Source organism: Trachypithecus francoisi, unplaced genomic scaffold (assembly GCF_009764315.1).
Source record: "Trachypithecus francoisi isolate TF-2019V2 unplaced genomic scaffold, Tfra_2.0 Lachesis_group0, whole genome shotgun sequence".
Classification (NCBI taxonomy): domain Eukaryota; kingdom Metazoa; phylum Chordata; class Mammalia; order Primates; family Cercopithecidae; genus Trachypithecus; species Trachypithecus francoisi.
The window spans coordinates 76,951,919-76,974,505 of NW_022681453.1; the positions used below are offsets into that span (position 1 = coordinate 76,951,919).

Genomic DNA, 22,587 nt, shown 5'->3' on the forward strand with positions numbered 1-22,587 from the left:
GTCCCAGCTACTCGGGAGGCTGAGGCAGGAGAATGGCGTAAACCTGGGGGGCGGAGCTTGCAGTGAGCTGAGATCCGGCCACTGCACTCCAGCCTGGGCGACACAGCGAGACTCCGTCTCAAAAAAAAAAAAAAAAAAAAAAGTTCTCATATTCCGATAAATGGGGTGTTTGTTACATTTATTAAACAACATATCTATTTCCTTGTTCTGTTCTTAATTTTAAAAGTTGATGAGTAAATTTGTCATAATTTTCTAAGGAAAGGAATAAACTTCTATTAATTTCTTAATGGTCTCAGTGGCCTTCAACAGAAAAAGAAATAGGTTCCCCATATGAAGATACTCTGAGCAATTTAGCTGTATTATTTATTTCAAATTCTTCAGCTCTTACTTCTCTTGTGAAACTAGTGTCTCCAGAAAGGTTGCTAATCATGTTGTAAAGTAGGATACAGGGCTTAGAATGTGGGTGAACTGCATGAGGAAACATGTAGCAATGTTCATCTTTATGGTTGAATTATCTTTTCCATAACTGTTCCCCAACTACACTGTGTAATTATGGAGGGCACGGACTGTGTAGCCTCCACAGAGAGGGGAACATCACCTCACAGCAACACCATGCGCTGAGGGGACGAGTGAAGAAATGAATAGTCTGACACAGTACCAAGGCACCAAAGTTGCCAAATCGAACCAAACCAGTCTGACTCCAGTCTGGTTCACCTGTTTATCATCACAACTCTGACTTCTTTACTTGCTCTACTTACCATAGAGCAAGAGGGATGCTGGATCAAGCCCCAGACTCTCACAACCAGGTATGTTCTCATCATGGAAATCCTGTAGCAAAATGCCCAGCACCAACTCCTCACTCATCATATACTTCATAACATTTTCATCATCTGATGGAACCCCAAATTGCAGGTGGTAGGTTACTGTGGCATTTTCACCACTGAAAGGCAAACCAGAGACATTAAAGCATAGACAGCATCACACGACAACTCAAGAAATGAATTTAAGCAATAACTTTTTTTAAAGTTTTGCATATTCTTCCAGTACAAAATAGCAAAGAGTATTCTGTCCTGGAAGAACATAGTGTCCTGTAAGAATCCTCTTCCATAGATTCATCACAAAAAGTTGAGGTGATCCTAACCTCCTCCTTCCACCTAGTACCCATCCTCTAGGAATCCACTGGGAGAGGCCATCAGAGGGAGAGGTGCAGCCCATCTCCGGTCCAGATGCTGAGAAGATCCCAAGCTTCGCCCATCATCTGTTCCAACCCCAGCCTTCATCCCTCAAGGTAAGCCAGGGAAGCCTCCCCTTTTCTCCACACACATTCCTTCTTCATTTTCTCAGCATTGCCCCCACAAAGGTGTGCCAGGGATCTTTAGTTTAATCAGTTCTTTATCTGACCTATGGAAATGTTTAAGGCACAGCCAAAGCTTCCTACCATTGGCTGGGTCCAGAACTTCTGAATGTTGACAGAGACCACCCTGTGTATCAGCAACAAATCAGGCTTCCCTGGTTTGTCACCAAAGTGAGAAACTTTTCTGTCCCATTTCCAGAGGCCCCTAGGGCAAGATAACCAAGCCCTGTAACTCTCAGTAATGGGACCTAAGGAAAGGGAATTTTCGTCTTCCTAGAACATTTTTTCCTATTTCCAAAATAAAAATAATCAAGGGCTACCCTCCATTAATTAGTGTCTAATGCTACTCTTTAAATGCTACTTCAACATTTAGTTTATTCATAGTTATCCTATTACTTTGGTTCAAGATGGGCCAGATTAAGAACCAGCAATAAAATGACAAGCAGGAGGCCACATCGGAGACTATCACCTTGGGGAAGTTTTGCAGATGCACCAGGCCCATTAGTGTGAATCAGGCCCCTGCCCCTGCTAAGGACAGGCAAAGAGCTCCCTCTTCTGGCCACAGGTCACACAGGCCGCTATTCCTGGATCTTACACGGTGGCTGACGATTGAGTTTATAAACTCTGCTACGGCTGGGAGATGTGCCAGATCCTTCAGATCAGATGAATAATGGAGAGTCAGGACTCTCAAGAAACTCATAGTTTCAAGGATGCCCTACAGGAAAGCCGGAAAATGCACTTTCAAACTGCAATCCAGCTACCCTAGTTTGCAGGTGTCATAACTTGTTCCCTGAGCTCTGCCCTCTAATTATCGCTAATGATGATCAACACCTACACAGCCAGCCACCCTGCATTCCCAGGCGCAGGACTTGGGCTGGCTCATGGAGAGGGCCAGAGTCTGACCTTCAGAAGACCAGGTCAGAAGCTGAATGGGAAAATCAGGCCACCTGGCCTGGCCTGGCCAGCCCATCCTAATCCCCCATGGTAGGTCACAGGGTAAATTTATGTAAGGCTGAATTCTGAGAAAAGAGCAATTTTCAGGGCCTTTCCCCCAGCTGCCCACCACTGGAGTGAGTCTAGCAGCCAATAAACCAAAGGGCATTTTTCTAGGTTCTAGTCGGGCTAGTCCAGGGCTGAGGTTACGACGCTCCTGTAAACACAAATGCATGTGCCGAGGATTTAGCCGCCTTCCACCCATGTGCAGCAGCACCTTTTGGGAAGCACTGGCTTTTCTTCTTCAATTCAATACTTTAGAACCCCTGCCTGGACTTCTTGAAACAAAGTGAGGAGATGTCACCGTAAGCACCATGTACATTGGGTCTGTTTTGTTTTGTTTGAGTCTCTCTGTGTCACAGGCTGCAGTGCAGTGGCACAATCTCGACTCACTGTAACCTCTGACTCCCTGGTTCAAGCGATTCTCCTGCCTCAGCCTCCTGAGTAGCTGGGGTTACAGGCACGCACCATCATGCCCAGCTAATTTTTGTATTTTTAGTAGAGACGGGGTTTCACCATGTTAGCCAAGATGGTCTCAATCTCCTGACCTTGTGATCTGCCTGCCTCGGCCTCCCAAAGGTCTGGGATTACAGGCCTGAGCCACCATGCCCCGCCCGTCGGGAGTCTTTAAAGGAGATCAAAGGCAGCCTGCACCATATGTATCTGTAGACTTCACGTCTGTTTGGCCCCACACCATGGTGCTACCTACCACCTGCTTTATGTGCCTCCCCTCCCAGGTCTGCTAATATTAGGGTTTGGAGAACTTATAGTTTGAAAGGGGACTCTTAATATAATACAACTTTTGATGGTCATATTCCAGAGACATCTCAGGCATAATGGATAATGAAGCTTTGATGTAAATTTTAAGTCATCTCTAATAGTCCCGATGATGTAAAAGGATAATAAACTGACTCCACACACATACACCCTGATGCCTACATCTCAAGAACATTAAAGATGAGGAGGAAATTTAAAAAATAAAAAATACATATGGGTGTGTATATCCTATGTGTGTGTGGTATCTGTGGTGCCTATAATAGATACATGAACAGAAGTAATTATACTCAACTCTTGACAGCTATTAACTCCATGGAAGGGAATGGCATTAGTTATTGGTGGTGGCAGTGGAGAAGAAAGGAGGCAGAAGGTAGGCTTTTCTTGTGCATACCTCTTTATGTCGTCTTCTTCTTCTTCCTTTTTTTTTTTTTTTTGACAGAGTCTGGCTCTGTCACTCAGGCTGGAGTGCTGTGGCGCAGTCTCAGCTCACTGCAACCTCCCCTCCTAAATTCAAGAGATTCTCCTGCCTCAGCCTCCCGAGTACCTGGGATTACAGGCACCCACCACCACACCTGGCTAATTTTTGTATTTTTAGTAGAAGGGTTTCACCACATTGGCCAGGCTAGTCTTGAACTCCTGACCTCAAGTGATCCGGCTGCCTTGACCTCCCAAAGTGCTGGGATTACAGGCATAAGCCACAACACCTGGCCCCTCTTTACATCTTTAATACTAAACAAGGAGAATATACTCCTGTATTACTTGTGCTCCTCAGAAGCAAATGCCTATACACCTATACATAGATTATATCACTCATATCACAGCATTACCTGAGATCTATTTCTACTTCTACCCTTAGCTTATTTGAGCATTCATTGTTAAACAGGAATCGTTTACCTGGGACTGGCTTTTCCTCTCTTCTGTGTGACCCTGGTCGAATCATACCATTAATCTGGTCTTCCTTTTTCTCATGTGTAAAATAAGGGAGTCAAGCCTGTTGGTGTAAAAGACCTTCCCAGCACTGCCATTCTGTGATTTCTGTGATTCTATTATGGGTTCCCTTCATGCTCTGAGGCTCTGGGAAGCCCTGCTAGGTAAATGATGAGGGGTGGGGTGGGGGGATCTCTTTCCAGAGAAAGAGAGCAAAATGTAATGTTCCACACTCTTACCTGAAGTCCACTATTTCAACTGAAGTAAAATAACGACTCAGAGAGGGCGATGTACTGTACACATCAGTGAGCTAAAACAAACAGAAGCAAATTAAACCACACGCATTACTGACAGATTATATTACACAACACCTGACAAAGCAAAACTACTTCTACAGCAGAGGACATTCCATTCTAGACTGGAATCAACTTATCTGGACGCTCTGGATCAAGAAATAGGAAGGTTTGAGCCTACCATAAACCAAAACTCAAGTTAACGCTACTTCAAAAGAACCACATTTATAAGGACCAAATGACTCAGCTTCTCTCAGAAGTTGCACTGGCACCCTGTGGCCTTGGTGGTGAGAATGTCAGCAGCTGGAGCCCACAGAGACCTCACAGACCATAGGAAGGAGAGAAGACCCCAAAATGGCTGCTGGATAGCAGCAGCACAGACCACTTAGCACCTGGGACATTGCTTAGCCAGGGCTTCTTTCTCCCTTCTCCAGAGCTTCAGCATAAAGACAAACAGCCATGCTAAGCCACGGATCTAGCACATCCCCTGGACAAAGAGAGAAACAGGGGAATTGCAAAAATATGGAGGCTTTATTTTATGCATGAAACATTGCAAGCATCATAAAAAATAATGACACCTGTGCTTCCACTACCTAGCTTTCATGTCTTCACAGTTTGCTATATTGGGTTCGGCCCTTTAATTTAAGAAACAAAATACAGCTAAAATGACCCTTACATACCATTCAGCTCCTCCTCTCTCTCTTCCTTAGTACTAACAATCATTCTGAAGCTGGCATTCATCCTTTCCTTGCATATTTTAACAAATTGCTACTTATTTATGTAATCATAACAAAATATAATTTGTGTTTTTATTCAAACAAAAGGCACCATATTCTACAAAATCTTCTAAAACTTGCTTTTTTTCACCAAAATTACATTTAAGATTCATTCACAAAATAAATCTCAATAAAAGGCATTTACCTAACTCCTGCATAGATTCATTTAAATGAGTATACCAGCTTATCCATTCCCCTACTGATGATCACATGCACTATTACCAATTTTCCCCATTACAACCTACGCTGAAGCAATCATCCTTAATTTCTCTGTGCATCTCTTCTTGGACACGCAGGAGTTTCCAATGGGCATATGCCAAGAAAAGGAATTGTTGGGTTCAAGGGTAGGTTCATCTCCAACTTCACAAAATTGCTCTCCCTTTCCCATCCCTTCCAGCGATGTATACATATCCATTTGCCACATCCTTACCAGCACTTAGTGTTACCAAACTTAAATTTTTTCCACTCTGAGGAGTTGTTATGCCCAGACCGTTAGTTCCCCGAAAAAGACCACCAGAGTCCAGAGTCAAAGCCAAGCGGCAAGGATCTTTAATGCAAGTTCGAACTTGGTCCCTCCGTTCCACAACATACAGGAGGGCCCTGAACAATGCGTGCGCTTGCCTTTTATAGCCTAATGTAAACAGGACTTGTAAAGTTGCAGAGGAACGAGGGAATTCTCTAGGTTACAGCATTACAATTGGTTAACATTTTAAGTTTATACATTTAGCAGTTTTTTTATTGGTTCCCGTGCTCTCACAAACGGCTGTGTTCTTATCAGGGATTTTCCAGGTGGTGTCCTTCTAAAGTTGAGATATATGGTAGTCTTTGAATTGAAAGATATATGGTAGGGAGACATATGGTGGGATGAGCCCAGGAAGTTGAGGGATATATGGAGGGGAGACATATGGTGGGATATGTTTATACTGGGCTCAGGAAGTTGAGAGATATATGGCAAGCACTAGTAATTAGAACAGAAAAAGAACAAGACAGGGACTTTCACATTGCTTGTCTATACAACATCTGAAATCTATAGATAACATTATCGGTTAGGTCCGGCATCAACTTTTAACTAGGCTCAAGGCGCCGCCCGGGCTGTCTGCCTGTAGGGTCAACTTCTAACTAGGCTCAAGGCGCCGCCCGGGCTGCCTGCCTGTAGATTTCATTTGGTCTCTTTCAGAGTATAAAATAGTGCTTCACATTATTATTATTATTATTATTATTATTTTTTTTTTTGAGACGGAGTCTTGCTCTGCCGCCCAGGCTGGAGTGCGGTGGCCGGATCTCAGCTCACTGCAAGCTCCGCCTCCCGGGTTCACGCCATTCTCCTGCCTCAGCCTCCCGAGTAGCTGGGACTACAGGCGCCCGCCTCGTCACCCGGCTAGTTTTTTGTATTTTTTAGTAGAGACGGGGTTTCACCGTATTAGCCAGGATGGTCTCGATCTCCTGACCTCGTGATCCGCCCGTCTCGGCCTCCCAAAGTGCTGGGATTACAGGCTTGAGCCACTGCGCCCGGCCTCACATTATTTTAATCTGTACTGCCTCACTTACTAGTGAGGTTGAACATCTTTTCATATGTTTATTAACTCTGTGACTTATCTCTGAATTTCTCACTCATTTCCTTTCTTTCCCTTGGCTTATCTGTCTTTTTTTATCTAGCTGAAGTGGTTAGGTTTATATTCTGGATACTAGTTGGTGATATTATGCTACACACATCTTTTCCTAGGCACGGAGTTGTTGTGTTTCAGAGGTCTGAACCCTAAACTAGTAGTACTCAGGAACATGTGCCATCCCCAGCTACAGCCATTATGGCTTAATGACCTATTACTTTATTCAATAATGAGCAGTCAAACATACAAAACCAGCAGTGCCCTAGGGAGAGCTCACCTTGCTTCCCCTCAACTCTGAACGGAATGTCAAGGACGCTGCACTTCCACAATACACTCCCATTTGATTCAACATGTATAACCCATCTCTCAAAGAGAGAACAAAAGATGAGAGTGCCTGCTATTTCTGCTCTTCTAATCTTGTCATTATGTCGTGATCTTTATAAAAACCTGGCATAACAGGCATTAACATGTCTCCCCTTTTTACTGGAAAATAAAACAGCACTCCATTCCATGAGATGAAGAAACCTGTCCCAAGTCACTCTGCTAGTAAATGGACAAGCCAACATTCAATCCTACGTGTTATGAACACTAAAAACCAGCTTCTTCCCATCTTACCACACTACCCAGTGAAGTTGAAATGGATATATATACAATGAAGGAAACTGTCTCCTGAAGAAGAAAATGACTGGGTAGTCGTACAGCTCTTAAGTCCCAAAGCACAGGATGTTGCCGATAGGCTGACAGCCATTTAAAAAACTCAGGAAGTAGGAAAGCAGTTTTCACGGGGATGCTGTGATGGGGAGGAGAGTGAGGATGCCCTAGAGGAGGATCTTTTCAAGCACCAATGGCTTAATTGGTCTCTTAATTCGTCTCTCTCTTCCTTTTGGACTGAGCTTCCTATGGCAGGGGTGATATCTATCCTTCCTTCCAGTCTTCTCTACTTCCTCCTTCCCTTCCTTCCTTTATTAATCTCTAGGGCCCAGCACAGTGTTTTGCACATAGGGCTTTCAGCAAAATTTTTAAGTTAAAATTGTAAGGTAACATATGGAGTGGTAGACTAGATCACTTTTTGTGTTCACTTAAAGATTCTTTTTGATCATGCTCCTCTGCTGTACTTAGGACATATTTCTATTTGGGGAGCTGTTAGTCACACTGTCCACTTTGGGCCCAAGGAAGTGAAATAGGGAGGTTCCTCAACCCTTAGTCTGGTGTCTCCCACACAATGTCTATGGGGCTTGGTGCAAACTGAGCAAGGAGCTCAGCGAGTTGATTAGCTGAGTCTGATGCAGTGGCTAATTAGAGACTACCTTCCAGAATAAGAGAGGTGCCATCATTAACTCCTAACCCATGCACAGGGTGTGCTGGTTCGCATGTAACTAACACGCTGGCTTAAGCAGAGTAACAGCCCCAATCCTGAGAGGAAAAAACTGTGGCAATGACACATGGCAGGGCCTGTGTTTAGAAAAGCCAAGGGAAAGGGCATAAAGTTCCAATACTATGATATAATAAAAATATATATACGTTTAGTCTCTGCCCCAGGTCCTGGCACAGAATTCCTAAAACTCTTGTTACTTCCTGAGTGACAGGGGTGCCGGGTCCATCTTTTACTCTAACATTTGATCTTTACCCCAGCTCCTGACACAGACCTGCTCCTAAATCTCTTGCAGTTTCCTGGGTTATAGGAGTATCGTTATTTCTGATGAGGCAACTCTTGGTGGGCTGCTGGATGGGAGCTGATCATCAGAAAGACCACGCCACAGCTAGAAGCTTGGAACTTTCAGCCAGTGTGGTGGAGTGGGATGGTGCACGCCTGTAATCCCAGCTACTCAAGAGAATCACTTGCAGGGAGAATCACTTGAAGCCGGGAGCTTGATATCAGCCCTGGCAATATAGTGAAAACTATCTCGAGAAAAAAAAAAAAAAGAAGAGGAAGAAATCTGAAGCTTTTGGCCCCACCTCCACCCCCATCCTCCAGAGGGGAGAGAAGCTGAAGAGCAAGTTCTCTCCAGCATAATAATGCATAATAATCCATCATGCCTATGTGATGAGATCTCCATAAAAATCCATATAAGACAGAGTTTGGAGAGCTCCCAGGTGGCTGACCACATTTACAGGGAGGGTGGCACACCTGAAAGGACATGGACACCCACGTTCTGTCCCACATGTCCATCCTATGTACCTTTTCATCTGGCTTTTGATATGCTCTATTCTCTACAGTGTACCCATAAATGTAATGCTTCTCTGAGCTCTGTGAGCCATTCTAGCAAATGATGGAACCCAAGGCGGGGGTTTTGGAAACCTCGGATTTGCAGCTGATTGGTCAGAAGCACAAGTGACAACCTAGACTTGTAACTGGCATATTAAGTGACGGAAGTTTTGTGGGGCTGAACCCTTAAACTGTGGGGTCTGCCCTAACTCCAGGCAGATCATGTCAGAATTGAACTGGATTGTAGGATACACAGCTGGTGGCAGATAATTGGTTGGTGTGGAAAAAAAAAACACACATGTGGCCATAGAAGTGTTCTGCATTGAATGTGGGTATAGAGAAAAAAATAGTTTTTCCTCCACAAATACTCACTTCCACTTATCTTTTATATCCATACAGTTCTGGAAGTTGACCTAATGGAAGAAAGGAGTTATTGACCTGACATTAAGACAGGAATACCTTCAGGTGCTAATTTTTGTTCCTGAGCATATTTGGTTGGGGAATGAAGGGCAGGAATCTGTCATTTCACTATGCCTTACTTTGATCATGTGTAAATAAGATAATTTTTTTTTTGAGACCGAGTCTCTGTTGCCCAGGCTGGAGTGCAATGGCGCTATCTCAGCTCACTGCAAGCTCCGCCTCCCAGGTTCATGTCATTCTCCTGCCTCAGCCTCCCAAGTAGCTGGGACTACAGGCGCCCGCCACCACGCCTGGCTAACTTTTTGTAGTTTTAGTAGAACCGGGGTTTCACTGTGTTGGCCAGGATGGTCTCTATCTCCTGACCTTGTAACCTACCTGCCTTAGCCTCCCAAAGTGCTGGGATTACAGGCATGAGCCACCGTGCCCGGCCCAATATAATTCTTTTAAAATGTTTCTCAAGTGATTTTATGTAATCTCATTTGCACCTGAGTTATACAGAGAAAGTGTACTGATTTCTATTTATAAGAGAAGAAACTGGCTCAAAGAAATCTGTGGACCCACCGCAGGCATCAATGTCAGTCCCTGTTCCTTTGCCACTACCTACTGATGAGCCCAAAATACCCAGAGAATTTCCTTGTGTCTGACTCCGTGCAAGAGATATGGTTGTAAGATGAAAAATGGACATTCATTTATGTGGGGAAAAGATAGAGAAATCAGACTATTACTGTGTCTGTATAGAAAGAAGTAGACATAAGAGACTCCATTTTGTTCTGTATTTGAGATGCTGTTAATCTTTAACCCTACCCCCAACCTTGTCCTTGTAAGAGACATGTGCTGTGGTGACTCAAGCTTTAATGGATTTAGGGCTGTGCAGGGTGTGCTTTGTTAAACAAGTGCCTGAAGGCAGTATGCTTGTGAAAAGTCATCACCATTCTCTTAATCTCAATTACCCAGGAACACATAGACTGCCAAAGGTCACAGGGACCTCTGCCTAGGAAAGCTAGGTATTGTCCAAGGTTTCTCCCCATGTGATAGTCTGAAATACGGCCTCGTGGGAAGGAAAAGACCTGATCGTCCCCCAGCCCGACACCCATGAAGGGTCTGTGCTGAGGAGAATTAGTAAAAGAGGAAAGAAGGCCTCTGGGCAGTTGAGATAGAGAAAGGCATCTGTCTCCTGCCCGTCCCTGGGCAATGGAACATCTCGGTGTAAAACCCGATTGTATGTTCTATTTACTGAGATAGGAGAAAATCGCCTTAGGGCTGAAGGTGGGACTTGCTAGAGGCAATGCTGCTCTTTGTGCACTAAAAAGGTTAATGGAGATGTTTGCATATGCATATCAAGGCACAGCACTTTTCCTTAAACTTATTCATGTCACAGAGATCTTTATTCATAAGTCTTTCTGCTGACCTTCTCCCTACTATGATCCTATTGTCCTGCCACTTCCCCATTTCTAAGATGGTAGATAATGATCAATAAATACTGAGGGAACTCAGAGACCGGTGCTGGCGTGGGTCCTCTGTATGCTGAGCGCCGGTCCCCTGGACCCACCTTTTCTTTCTCTATACTTTGTTTCTGTGTCTCATTTCTTTTCTCAAGTCTCTTGTTCCACCTAATGAGAAACGCCCACAGGTGTGGAGGGGCAGGCCACCCCTTCAATTTACCTTTGAAATAGACAGTCTACTCTGCAACAGGTGACACATGTGGATGCTGACTCGTCTTATTTCTGCTCAGCAAATGCAAAACCTCTCCATTAAAAAAGCAGCCAAGAGGAAAGTAGCAAGAAGCTTCTCACTCAACAACTTGCCCCAGGAAGCAGGTGGAAGGAAAGGAGAAAAGGGAGCTGAAGATAAGACATAAATGAAGAGACTTCCGGGACTCGAAGGAAAGGGTGGCGGGGGTGAGGGATAAAAGACTACAAATTGGGTACAGTGTACACTGATCGGGTAATAGGTGCACCAAAATCTCAGAAATCACCACTAAAGGACTTATTCATGTAACCAAATACCACCTGGTCCCCCAAAACCTATAGAAATTAAAAATAAAAATAAAATGAATAAATTTAAACAACCTAAAAAAATTTAAAGACATAAATGAAGAGAAGGAGGAAGAGAAACCTGGAGTAATCATCACAGGATACAAACTCCTGTGATAAAAGAAGCAATTCAATCTCATGCATGGGTACCCAGAAACTGACTCTGATGTGACCTAGATGGAATCGCCTCTTCAGGCGCTTTTGTAGGAATCAAATCGAATGGAAGTTAAATAGCACTCACTCCATTCAACCTAGCGATGGCAGAGAAGCATCTAATGGAGGCCAGGCTGTTCTTGCCCAGATCTTCTTATCAAAATTTCTGGGTCTGGCTGTGAACCACCCTGTCTTTGACAGGATGATCGGGATGCTCCACCCAACCCTCCTAGTCTGGCTGCAGAGCTTCCGTCTTCCACAGAGCGCTCATTCTCCTGGGTTTCTCATGCCACGACTGACACCGCCATCCATCTGCCCAATCACTCAACCAGAGCCTGGAGTCACGCTCTCCTCACCACCACCCAGTCACGGACTCTTGTTGAGTGAGAATACCTCTTAAATCTCACGCAAATCTTCCTTATTTTCCTGACACTGCCCTAGTTCAAGCCTCTCTCGTTTCTCACCTGGACTATTGTAACACCTTCTAACTGATCTCTTTCTCCTGGCGTTCTCCACCAAAACACAGAAAGGCTAAAAGGAAAAATCTAATTGTGTCAATCTGCTGATTAAAATATTTTGGTGCCTTACCGAAGAGTGGGAAAGCCTTCATGACCTGACCCCTGCCTTCCTTTTTAGCCTCATCTCTGCAAGCCGTCACCACAAAGCATGGGAAGGCCACAGTACATACTATGCAGATCCTTTAATGTCTCATGCTTTTTTATTTAGAACATTCCTATCTCATTTCAGAACTAATTCTGAGCATCACTTCACTTAAGAGGCCTTTCACACCTTCATCTTCACCTGAGGTAGCTCAGATGCCCCTCCTTTGCCATTGTAAAACACACTAGAACATATCACACTGTTATAAAACTATCTTTTTAGTTACTTCCTGTACTTGGACTGTGAGACCACTGAAGGCACAGACAATGTGGCCCTGGCACTTGGCATGCTGTCTAGCACATCGCAGACCCTCAGTGAATACTACAGGTTGAATTCAATATAGGACCTGAGGAAGTAAAAAGAACAGTGTCCTCCAGCATTTATGTAGCTGGAGGCCAGGACTCTTCCCTCTGGCTTTGCACTACAGTAAAGACATTTACTTATATTTTAACAAAGTTTTATTCTAGGCTCAGGAGAATACACGTGCAGGTTTGCTATATAGGTAAACGCGTGTCATGGCGGTTTGTTGTACAGTTTATTTTGTCACCCAGGTACTAAACCTAGTACCCAATAGTTATTTTTTTTTTCTGTTCTTCTACCTCTTTCCACCCTCCACCCTTAAGTAGGCCCCAATGTCTGTTCCTCTCTTCGTGCCCACGTGTCCTCATCATTTAGCTCCCACCTGTAAGTAAGAACATGTGGTATTTGATCATAAAATATATTTATAAGCATCATTTTCTGCTAAAATCCAGACAAAGAATCCAAAATTGAAGCTACTTCCTCTACAGCTCTATGCCAATTATTCTAGCAGAACTCATATTCTAATGTCAAGAACTCCTCAGGCAAGTACGTAAGATGGAATTACCTTTCCGGTGAGCAGGTGAGGCAATTCCTCTTCAGCAACACACTCCTCTGGAATCTTTAGCATGACCAAGAATGTTTTATTTGATGATAATTCAAGTATTTCATTTTCATCTTCATCAACATAAGTTACTAAAGAGAGTAGGGGAGGTGGAAATGAAAAACGAAAGTAAACACCTGCATATAATAATAAACTTATTTATTCCATTGACTGCCATACTTGAACATAACTATGAGCATCAAAGGTAAAGGCTGAACACAGCAAGCAAGTATAAGCAGAAATGCTTTCTCCACTCAGTAAAATTGAGTAAAATACAGGGATTTGCCTCCATCAAAATAAAAAGTTTGTTTGTTTTATGGCAAAGGGGTCTCAGATTCCAATGAATACAGACTGGGGAAAGGGCCAGAAGGAGTAGGAAGAATATGAACTTCCTTATTAGACTGAACCTGCAGCTTAGTTAGGTACATAGGTGTCAAGACAGGTACTGGGAGACGGTAGTGGGTGGGGATGAACAATGAGTGATGGAGGACAGGAAGTGGGAACAAGCAACTGCATTGACTCACCTCCCAGTTCTGTGCTGGCAAAGACCACCATGAAGAAGTGACATCATCGACCCAAACAACAGAGGTGGGACTAGAAAATGAGCATGCAAGTCCATGTCTTGAAGTCTCCCCAGGAAGACGGAGGATGAGCATGAAGTCATCGCTCTAGACTATGTCTCACAGGACAGGTATGTTGACATGCTCTGCTTGCAGAAGGGAAGCTAAACTATACTCAGAGCCCCAGGGTGTGCAGGAATTACGTTCCTGGGACAATTAGTTATGTGTTGCTGCTTGTGTTTAATGACTGCTATCTAATTGATTTTTAAGTAGTTGGAACTAAAGGAAAATCACAAAGTGAGGATCCAGGCACCAGAAGCTGGCACTAGTGTGCTAATTATGCTCCCCTGGCTCCACGCCAGCCTCACCAGCTGGCCCCACACAGGAGACCACCTCTCTGGCCCTGAGAAAGGCATAGGTGGGAGGAAGCAGGTGCTTACATTGCCATAGACTTTAAGACCATAGTGGAATAAATTCAGTGTTTGTGATGGAAGGACAGGCAAAAAGGAGGAAGATTCCTGGTATTCCTGTTACTTATTCTGTGAGGACATCTGGAAATGTGAAGCATTTGGAGCAAGGAATGTGCAGAAAAGAGTTAATATAGCAGGCCTGGGATTGCTAGCATAAAAAAGGCCTCCTCGAAATTGGTCCTGGCTAGCGTCAGAGAACCTGGATTTTCCCCTGATGAGAGGGGCTCACTGTGCCTCAACTGTTTGTACAATGTGGCTAACATCTCCTTTCCTTCTGGGAGTCTGGATTTTTGGTGCATGGTAAGTGAAGGCTACGTATATGACCAACCCCCATTGAAAACCCCAGGCACTGAATCTCTAATAAGCTTCCCTAGTAGATGAGATCTCACATGTGTTGTCACAGTCTATTGCTGGAGGAATTAAACAAGTCTGGTGCAACTCCACTGAGAGAGGACACTTGAAAGCTTGCTCCTGGTTTTCTCTGGATTTTGCTGTAATTAATCATTTGATGTAATGTATCCTTTTGCTGTAATACATCAATCATCAGTAGGACTGAATGCTGAGTCCTGTGTATCCTCCTAGCAAATTGTTGAATCTAGGAATGATCTTGGGACCCCCGAACACAGGGAATTATCCCTGCGTCCTTACTTGCTAGAAGTCATGATATTATGTTGTATGATTTTTTAAAAAAGTTATGCCTTCATACAAAAAACTTGCAAAGTACAGGAAATTGTAACAAAGCAAAGAAAAAAATTCTAATAATCTTGCAATCGAGAGGGTTTTTTCCTCCTATACTTGATACTATATATTTGAGGTCTTAACAAATAGGTAATTTATATCCTGATTTTTGTTGTTTGCTGCTATTATTGCTTACTTATCCTGATTGTTTTGTTGTAAACCTATCAAAAGCCATTTCCCATGTGCTTAAAATTCCTTGCAAAGATTATTTTAACGGCTTCATAATAGGCTCACCTATTTTCTTTTTTTCTTTTTTATTATTTTTTATTTTTTTTGAGACAGAGTCTGGCTCTGTCGCCCAGGCTGGAGTGCAGTGGCCGGATCTCAGCTCACTGCAAGCTCCGCCTCCCGGGTTTACGCCATTCTCCTGCCTCAGCCTCCCGAGTAGCTGGGACTACAGGCGCCTGCCACCTCGCCCGGCTAGTTTTTTGTATTTTTTAGTAGAGACGGGGTTTCACTGTGTTAGCCAGGATGGTCTCGATCTCCTGACCTCGTGATCCGCCCGTCTCGGCCTCCCAAAGTGCTGGGATTACAGGCTTGAGCCACCGCGCCCGGCCGGCTCACCTATTTTCTTAAATATGACTTTTATTATTTTCGGCTTTCTACTTCTATAAATAATATTTCAATGGGTATCTTTGAGTTCTATACTCACCATGTAGATTTCCATAACAGATGTCAATGCCTCTGAAAACAACAGGGGATGACAAGAGGATAGATACAAGATTCAAATAACTGCTAAACTCAAGGACACTGAGAAGCGATGCCAAGTATGAAAACAGGCCTCCCATAATAGCTCTAATGACACATATTTAATACGTATCATCCAAATCATGAATCTGTACCAAGACCTATCTAAATAGTTGTGTGTGTCAAAATAATAACAATAGTAACAACGACAGGCTTACCCAGTCAGGAGAGTTTTTATGTCACTAATGAGATAATCTGGGCTGTACTTATTCGTGTAGAGAAAACATATTTTTAAAAAATCACAAAAAGGTGTGTTGTATGTTGAAGGAACATGAAAACAGTTCTTTGGCTAGAATATAAGAAATTAAGCTTGAGAGAGAGCCCTTAAATGCCAGATGCCTTCAAGGGGTAATGGAGTGTTGTTAAACATCTCCCATGAAGAAAGTAGAGGCCGGTGTTCAATGGAGGTTAATCAACGGAGGTTAATCGGGTGGTCATGGAAGGGATAAAATGAAACCGGGAGAAATGAGGCAGAGAGGCCAACAGGCACAAGTTTGGAAAAGACTGATTTGACTGACAGCAGTGGGAACAAAAAGAAAAAATTAATGAGAAAGCCCAGGATAGTGGAAACAGAGCTGACTTTAAAGGTAGCCAGACTTAGTCTGAACTCCCGCTGGCTATTTGTTAGCCAAGTGACCTTGAGCAAGTCATTTAAATCTCTGAAGCTGCTTCCCCAACAGAAATATCAACACCTACAATGCAGGTGATAGTAAAGATGAAAACCAGCATGCATAAAGTATCCTGCATGGTGCCCTGTAGTAAGTGGGAAAGTTACTATTAAGACACTACCAAGGAATAACTGGTAAGATTTGGCCATTATCTAGACATGAGAAAGAAGAAATCAAAAAGGTTTCCAAGATATCAAGCCCAGGAACAAGAAGAATAATAGCTACTGTATTAAGTATGACGTGCAAACACTCTGCTATGCACTTTATGAATATATTTTCCTCACATAATCCTCACATCAACCCAATGAGTTAAATATTGTTGTTTTCATTTTTAAATGAAGACACTGAGTCTTAGAGAAAATGCATAATTTGTTCAGGTCAATGAATTAGCATGTATTAAGGTCAAGGTATATTTATAGCCTCAGATTCCGAAATCTTTACATTTATAAATGGGAAAACAGGCCCAGAGGGTTGACAAGTTTGCCTAAAGTTACACAACTGGATAGTAGAACTAAAATAAACTTGGTCTTATATAAAGGGTGAGTGAACGAGGAAAAGATGAGCAAATTGTGATAAAGGATATGCTATGGTCTGAATGTTTGTGTCTCCCTGAAAAATGCATATGTTGAAATCTAATCACCAACGTGATTGTGTATTAGTCCATTCTCACACTGCTATAAAGAACTACCTGAGACTGCATAATTTATGAAGAAAAGAGGTTTAATTGTCTTACAGTTCTTCAGGCTTAACAGGAAGCAAGGATGAGAGCCCTCAGGAAACTTACAATTATAGCAGAAGGCTCAGGGGAAACAAGCATGTCTTATGGAGGAGCAGGAGAAACAGAGAAAGAGCAAAGAAGGAAGAGCCACACACTTTTAAACCATCAGATCTCATGAGAATTCACACACTATCATGAGACTAGCAAAGGGGAAATCCACCCCATGATCCAATCACCTTCCACCAGGCCCCTCTTCCCATTCAGCATGAGATTTGGGCAGGGACACAAATTCAAACAATATCAGATGGTCTTAGACAGTGGGGTCTTTGGGAGGTGATTAGATCATGAGGGGAGAGCACTTATGAATGGTATTACTGCCCTTATAAAAGAGGCCCCAGAAAGCTGCCTTTTCCCTTATACCACAGAATATATAGCTAGAAGGCACAATCTACAAAATAAAAAGTGTGCCCTCACCAGACAGCAAATGTGCTGACACTTTGATCTTGGAGTTCCAGCCTCCAGAACTGTGAGCAATAAATTTCTGTTATGTATAAGCTACCTAGTTTATGATATTCTGTTATAGTAGCCCAGGCAGACTAAAATAGTATACAAACGGTAGTTTCACGTGTATAATAATTGAGATGATGACAGTTATTTTTAGATAAAGATCTCTAGCCAAGAGTACCTCTAAAACTCAGGAAAATTATACAGACGTAGATCTAGGAGTCACCTTCTTGGAGGCATGGCTGCTGTCCTGGGAGTGAATGAGCTCGCCAAGGAAAAGAATGAAGAATATGAAAAGTCAGAAAGCTGAAGAGAAGCCTCATGAACCCACAATGCAGAGGCCAAGAGTAAAAATAGCAAAATCAACCTAAAGTCCAGGAGTTCTATACACTCAGAAGAGTATAATGAAGTTGACAGAGCTAAAAGCTGACAGTGAGGCAGGAGACAGAGAAATGTTGGCTTCCACAATCAGACAATTGCCAGTAATCTTGGGAAGAAAAATGGGGAACCAATAGATACAAGAGGTTTGGAAGTCTGCAAGATTCAAATGCAGACCTTTGTTTCTAGAAGTGAAAAAAGAGAGAGAGAAAAAAACACATATCTAAATGAAGTAGCAAGAATCCTGATGGAAGACTGCTTTGAAGGCGAGAGGATGCTTGTGCATTTGAAGAGTTAACCCGTTTATACCTGAGGTTGCAACTTTTTGAATTTTTGCAATCGGACTTTGGTGATGACCTTGAGCAGTGGGATATAAATAACTTCCACATGATTAGTATTCCAATAAAGGAACACAAGGCATAAATTAAGAAGAACCTGAGGATGCTTAGAGAAAGGAGGAGACATCTGAAGATCTCTGGGTTAGAGGAAGCTGAAAGATATTACATGGAGACCACAGGTAAGGGTGTCCATCTTGGTAAAGTAGAGAAACATCAGCAATTTGAAGAAAAGATAAACAGCTGAAAATGGAAAGAAAGTTCAAGGTACTGGGTCTAGCGCTGCTCTCACGTTCCTGCCCCAAAGGACCTTGGCAGCTTATAGCTTGTTAATGCCGTCTGCCTAGGATCTTCCAATGAGTCACCCTACACCAGGGAGCATCACCATGTGAAAATTGTCAGTCTGCCAGAACCACGTGACATCATAAAATGTAGCTCTTATTCACAACTGAAAGGCAAACAAATCCACTCAACACAATGTCACTTAGGAAGTCGTTGCTTATATCTCAGTACCACAGCATTCCCACTCATAAAAGATGTGTAAATTAAGAGATTAGGGTCAGGCAAGAATCTGGGGTATAATGTTGGGGGATATCACATAAGGGTCTCCAGGATGTTATCAATTTAAATCATGTTTCTAAGCGTCCACCTACTTGTCACAGTTTTGTTTTTGAAATATTTAAAATATTTTGCCCCAACCAAAACTTCATTAGTAAAGTGTTATCCAGGGTCTCACCTCTCCATGACTAGTGTGAATTAGTGAAGAAAGGAGAACCCTTGAGAACACTCAACTGGTTCTCCAAATTATCCAGAAAGAAAATGACTTTGAGAAAAAGATGAAGGCTTTTGTTTCTGTACTTTTCAAATCAGGAAATTTATAATTCCTTATGGAGAAGGAAAGAATCTGTTAATACCTTTTCCCTAAAGAGTCTCAAATAACAGAATTTCCTGGGTTCCACCCACAAAAATGGACATTAAAAAAATTTCCATGTCGATTGTGAGTCTGGAGGAAGGGTGGCCTCTTTTCCCTAGTGCATACAAAGCCCCTCCCTACTCAGTACCTTAAGCTAAGCCATGATCCTGAATTTGTCATTCTTCAACGGCATACAAGGGCAGGGTAGTGGACAAGCCCATCCCATGTACAGGCAATAAAGGCTACACAGTCTGTAGAGAATGAACAGCAATAGTAAAACCTACTACAAGTTGGTCTGCTTTTATTATCACCACATGCTGACAATTCTTAATTTGAGTGACAAAATACAACTCCCCACTGGATACCCTGCCCTAGGTACCCTATTGTCCCCTCTCCAACTTTCTGTTCTGAGATGCTTTCACTGTCCCATTTTATGTCCACCCCAGCTGCACAGTTTTGAAGGCTAAAGAAATTCCATCTTAGTTATTATTTCACTGTGTTAACTTCTGATTTCACTGCGTTAACTTCTAGCTCTGGAAATGCCTCTAAGATTTCTATTTCATCGACTGTTTCATGTATAAGAGCACATACTTACCATAAATCTCACCCTCAGGTCAAAACAACTTTGACATTATCTACATGCCATAAATCCTGCCCTTATGCAATTGTAAAACACATCCCTTCTGAAGCAGGCATACCTTTTTTCTATGGTATTTAAGCCCTGGGCCTTTGGGGTAATGGTGCAGGAATGCACTATCTCCTCTTGCTGCTGCCCAAGGCATGGCTTCTGTTCCTAAAACCCTGTTAAATGTTTCTGTCTGAGTAACCGGATTTGTCAGTTTTTCTTTAGCTTCTCAGTTTCCCCAGCCTTTCTGGGTAGTTTTGCAAAGTCCTGCCTACTGAAGAACAACAGTTAACCCTTCTGCCTCCAAGCTTCAGTCTGAAGACTACAGAGCCCTGAGGGAGGAGATTAAGGGGTCTAGAGAAGGGTACGCAGGCAACGAATGGCAAATGTAGTTCCTGAGGAACCTTAGTCACCCAGTAAATCCAGACATCCACAGGCACAGCCCTTGAGTCTCCCAACAGTGTTTTTGTCCCCAGACAACGTTTCCCACGCAGTACTTGACAGTTCCACAAATATCTGATTCATATTAACAGGCTTGGCAATTAGGAAGTGGCCGATTATTGCAGATCATCCCCAAAAAATGCCTACAGAGCTGCTCTAGGTGAGGCTGGGACTGTCACAGAACGGAGTCTCTGCCCCACCCATTTTTACCTACTGCATCTCCCCCACCCCCATGTCTAATATGACTCTCCCCACAGGCTCAAATAGCTAAGAGCTGAGATGCCAAGTAAAATAAAAATATTTCCTTGATTTAAAAAGTAGTTTGAAAAAATCTCTCTTACAGCACTGACATGTTAGAACACAAATTTACAATTAAATTAAAAATAAAGTTTGCACTACAAGTGTTAAAAAAAATTCTTCCCTGAATATTATCCTATAACCTTTTACATCTCCAGAAAAACTATGGAAGGCAGTGAAATACCTTCCCCTTGCAGACTGCTCTTTGTGAGGTGAAGAGGTTAGATGACTTTTTGGGAATGGAAGACAGATCCTGGGTCTTGTGCTTTAGATTCCTGAATATTAAACCATCTAGATCTCTTGAATCATCCTTTATGATAGGCCCCAGATGCCATCAGGAACCAAATATCAACTCCCAGGATAGCACCAACTAGTCACGTCAGGACAAGATTGTGCTACTAAACCTCATTTTCAACACCTATATGTTGGAATTGATATGAATAGCAAGTATGGTAATGCTCACATCAAAACTATTGTCCTCAGCATGACAGAGGAGGTACAGCACACTTTATTAGCTTTTTCCTACCTTAACACAAGCTTATAGCCTCCAAGAGTCATCTACCACACCTGAACAATGCCCTAAGTAAAGAAGTAGACATGGTGTCTGGCCAGGAAACTCAGGTGCTGGAGGTTGACTGATGTCATCAAAGTTTTCCTATTCCTTCAGGAACTACAAAACTCTAAGACAGGAAATAAAGGGGTTGGGAGAAGGGGAAATAAGAGGTAAATGGAAAATGTAGTTTCTGAAGAAAATTCCTGAGAACTCCCTCTGGAGAGACTGGGGAGTTACCCCTTCTTGCTCTCATTCTATGACTGGGTTTGCAACGGGGAGCTGGACTCAACCCATGCCCACGTGAAGGCTGGATCATGCTTGGGAGTATCCCAGCCTCAGACGCGTCCCTCTCTACCATCACCCCCACATATAAATAAAAACAATTTTCTTCTTTTCCATTTTGAAACTGAAATTATTGTCCACCGGAGGATGCTATATTTACGCACTGTAAAAACTTTAACAAATATAATAATCATTAAAAAATTGGTAACTACCTAAAGGGCTTTAAATGATGTGGAAGACTATATCATGCAAATCATAAAAATAATAATGTTCACAAAGAATTTTTAATGACTTGGCAAAATGATCTAAACATAATATCAAAATCCTAAAGGTAGTCCGCAAGACTATAAAGAAATCTAATCTCAAATTACTTTAGAAATGCAAGTAAACAAAAGACTAGAAGAAAATATTACCAAATATTAATATTATGAATGGGTTTTATGGGTAACTGAACATGTATCATTTTTCAATCAAAATGAGCAACAAAATGAAATAATATATGGAATAGATGTAGTCATATATAGTTAGCGTTCTATACGTTTTTTGCTTTATACACACATACGACACTAATAAAATAAACAGTCATTTCTAAAATAAGTTAAAATTGGGCCAGGCATGGTAGCTCATGCCTCTAATCCCACCAATTTGGGAGGCCAAGGCGGGCAGATCACTTGAGTTCAGGAGTTCAAGACCAACCTGGACAACATGGCGAAAGCCCGTATTTACTAAAAATACAAAAATTGGTTGGGTGTGGTGGCGCATGCCTGTAATTCCAGCTATTTCAGAGACTGAGGCACGAGAATTCCTTGAACTTGGGAGGTAGAGGTTGCAGCAAACCAAGGTCGTGTCACTGCACTCTAGCCTGGGTGAGAGTGAGACTTTCTCTCAAAAAATAAATAAATAAATACAGTAAGACAACAAGAGTTTTAGAAAACTCTTTCAAATGCATTATTTATTATTTTATCATCATAATAATATATCAGACACACCAGATGAAGTATCATTATTTTTAGCAAACAAATGAAAATAAAAAGAATTCACATTAACAGATATCAGGATATCATAAAATATAAATCAGTGATTAGTAAGTTAAAATATTAAGAAACCTCTTCAAGATCCAATGAGCAGAGTTGAAAGTAAAACACTGGTTTGTCTACTTCTTCTGGAGCTTATAAAACAACAAAATACAGCAACAACTGAGAAAAAAAAACCCACAAGAATCAGGGATATCTCCCACCCATACAATATATTCCAAGCC

General features: G+C 42.4%; 1 protein-coding gene across 5 annotated transcripts in view; it reads right to left on the minus strand.

The window, feature by feature from the left end:
• The window catches only part of CUNH3orf52 (chromosome unknown C3orf52 homolog), a 34,355-nt gene that overhangs the window by 4,659 nt on the left and 7,109 nt on the right, over positions 1-22,587 (minus strand). For all 5 annotated transcript variants that reach the window (XM_033211322.1, XM_033211318.1, XM_033211319.1 and 2 more), the window contains 3 exons: positions 13,065-13,192; positions 4,291-4,361; positions 759-940 (listed from right to left, as the gene is read on the minus strand). In XM_033211322.1, coding sequence (XP_033067213.1) covers positions 759-940; positions 4,291-4,361; positions 13,065-13,192 — 381 coding nt within the window. The remainder of the gene's footprint in view (positions 1-758; positions 941-4,290; positions 4,362-13,064; positions 13,193-22,587) is intronic.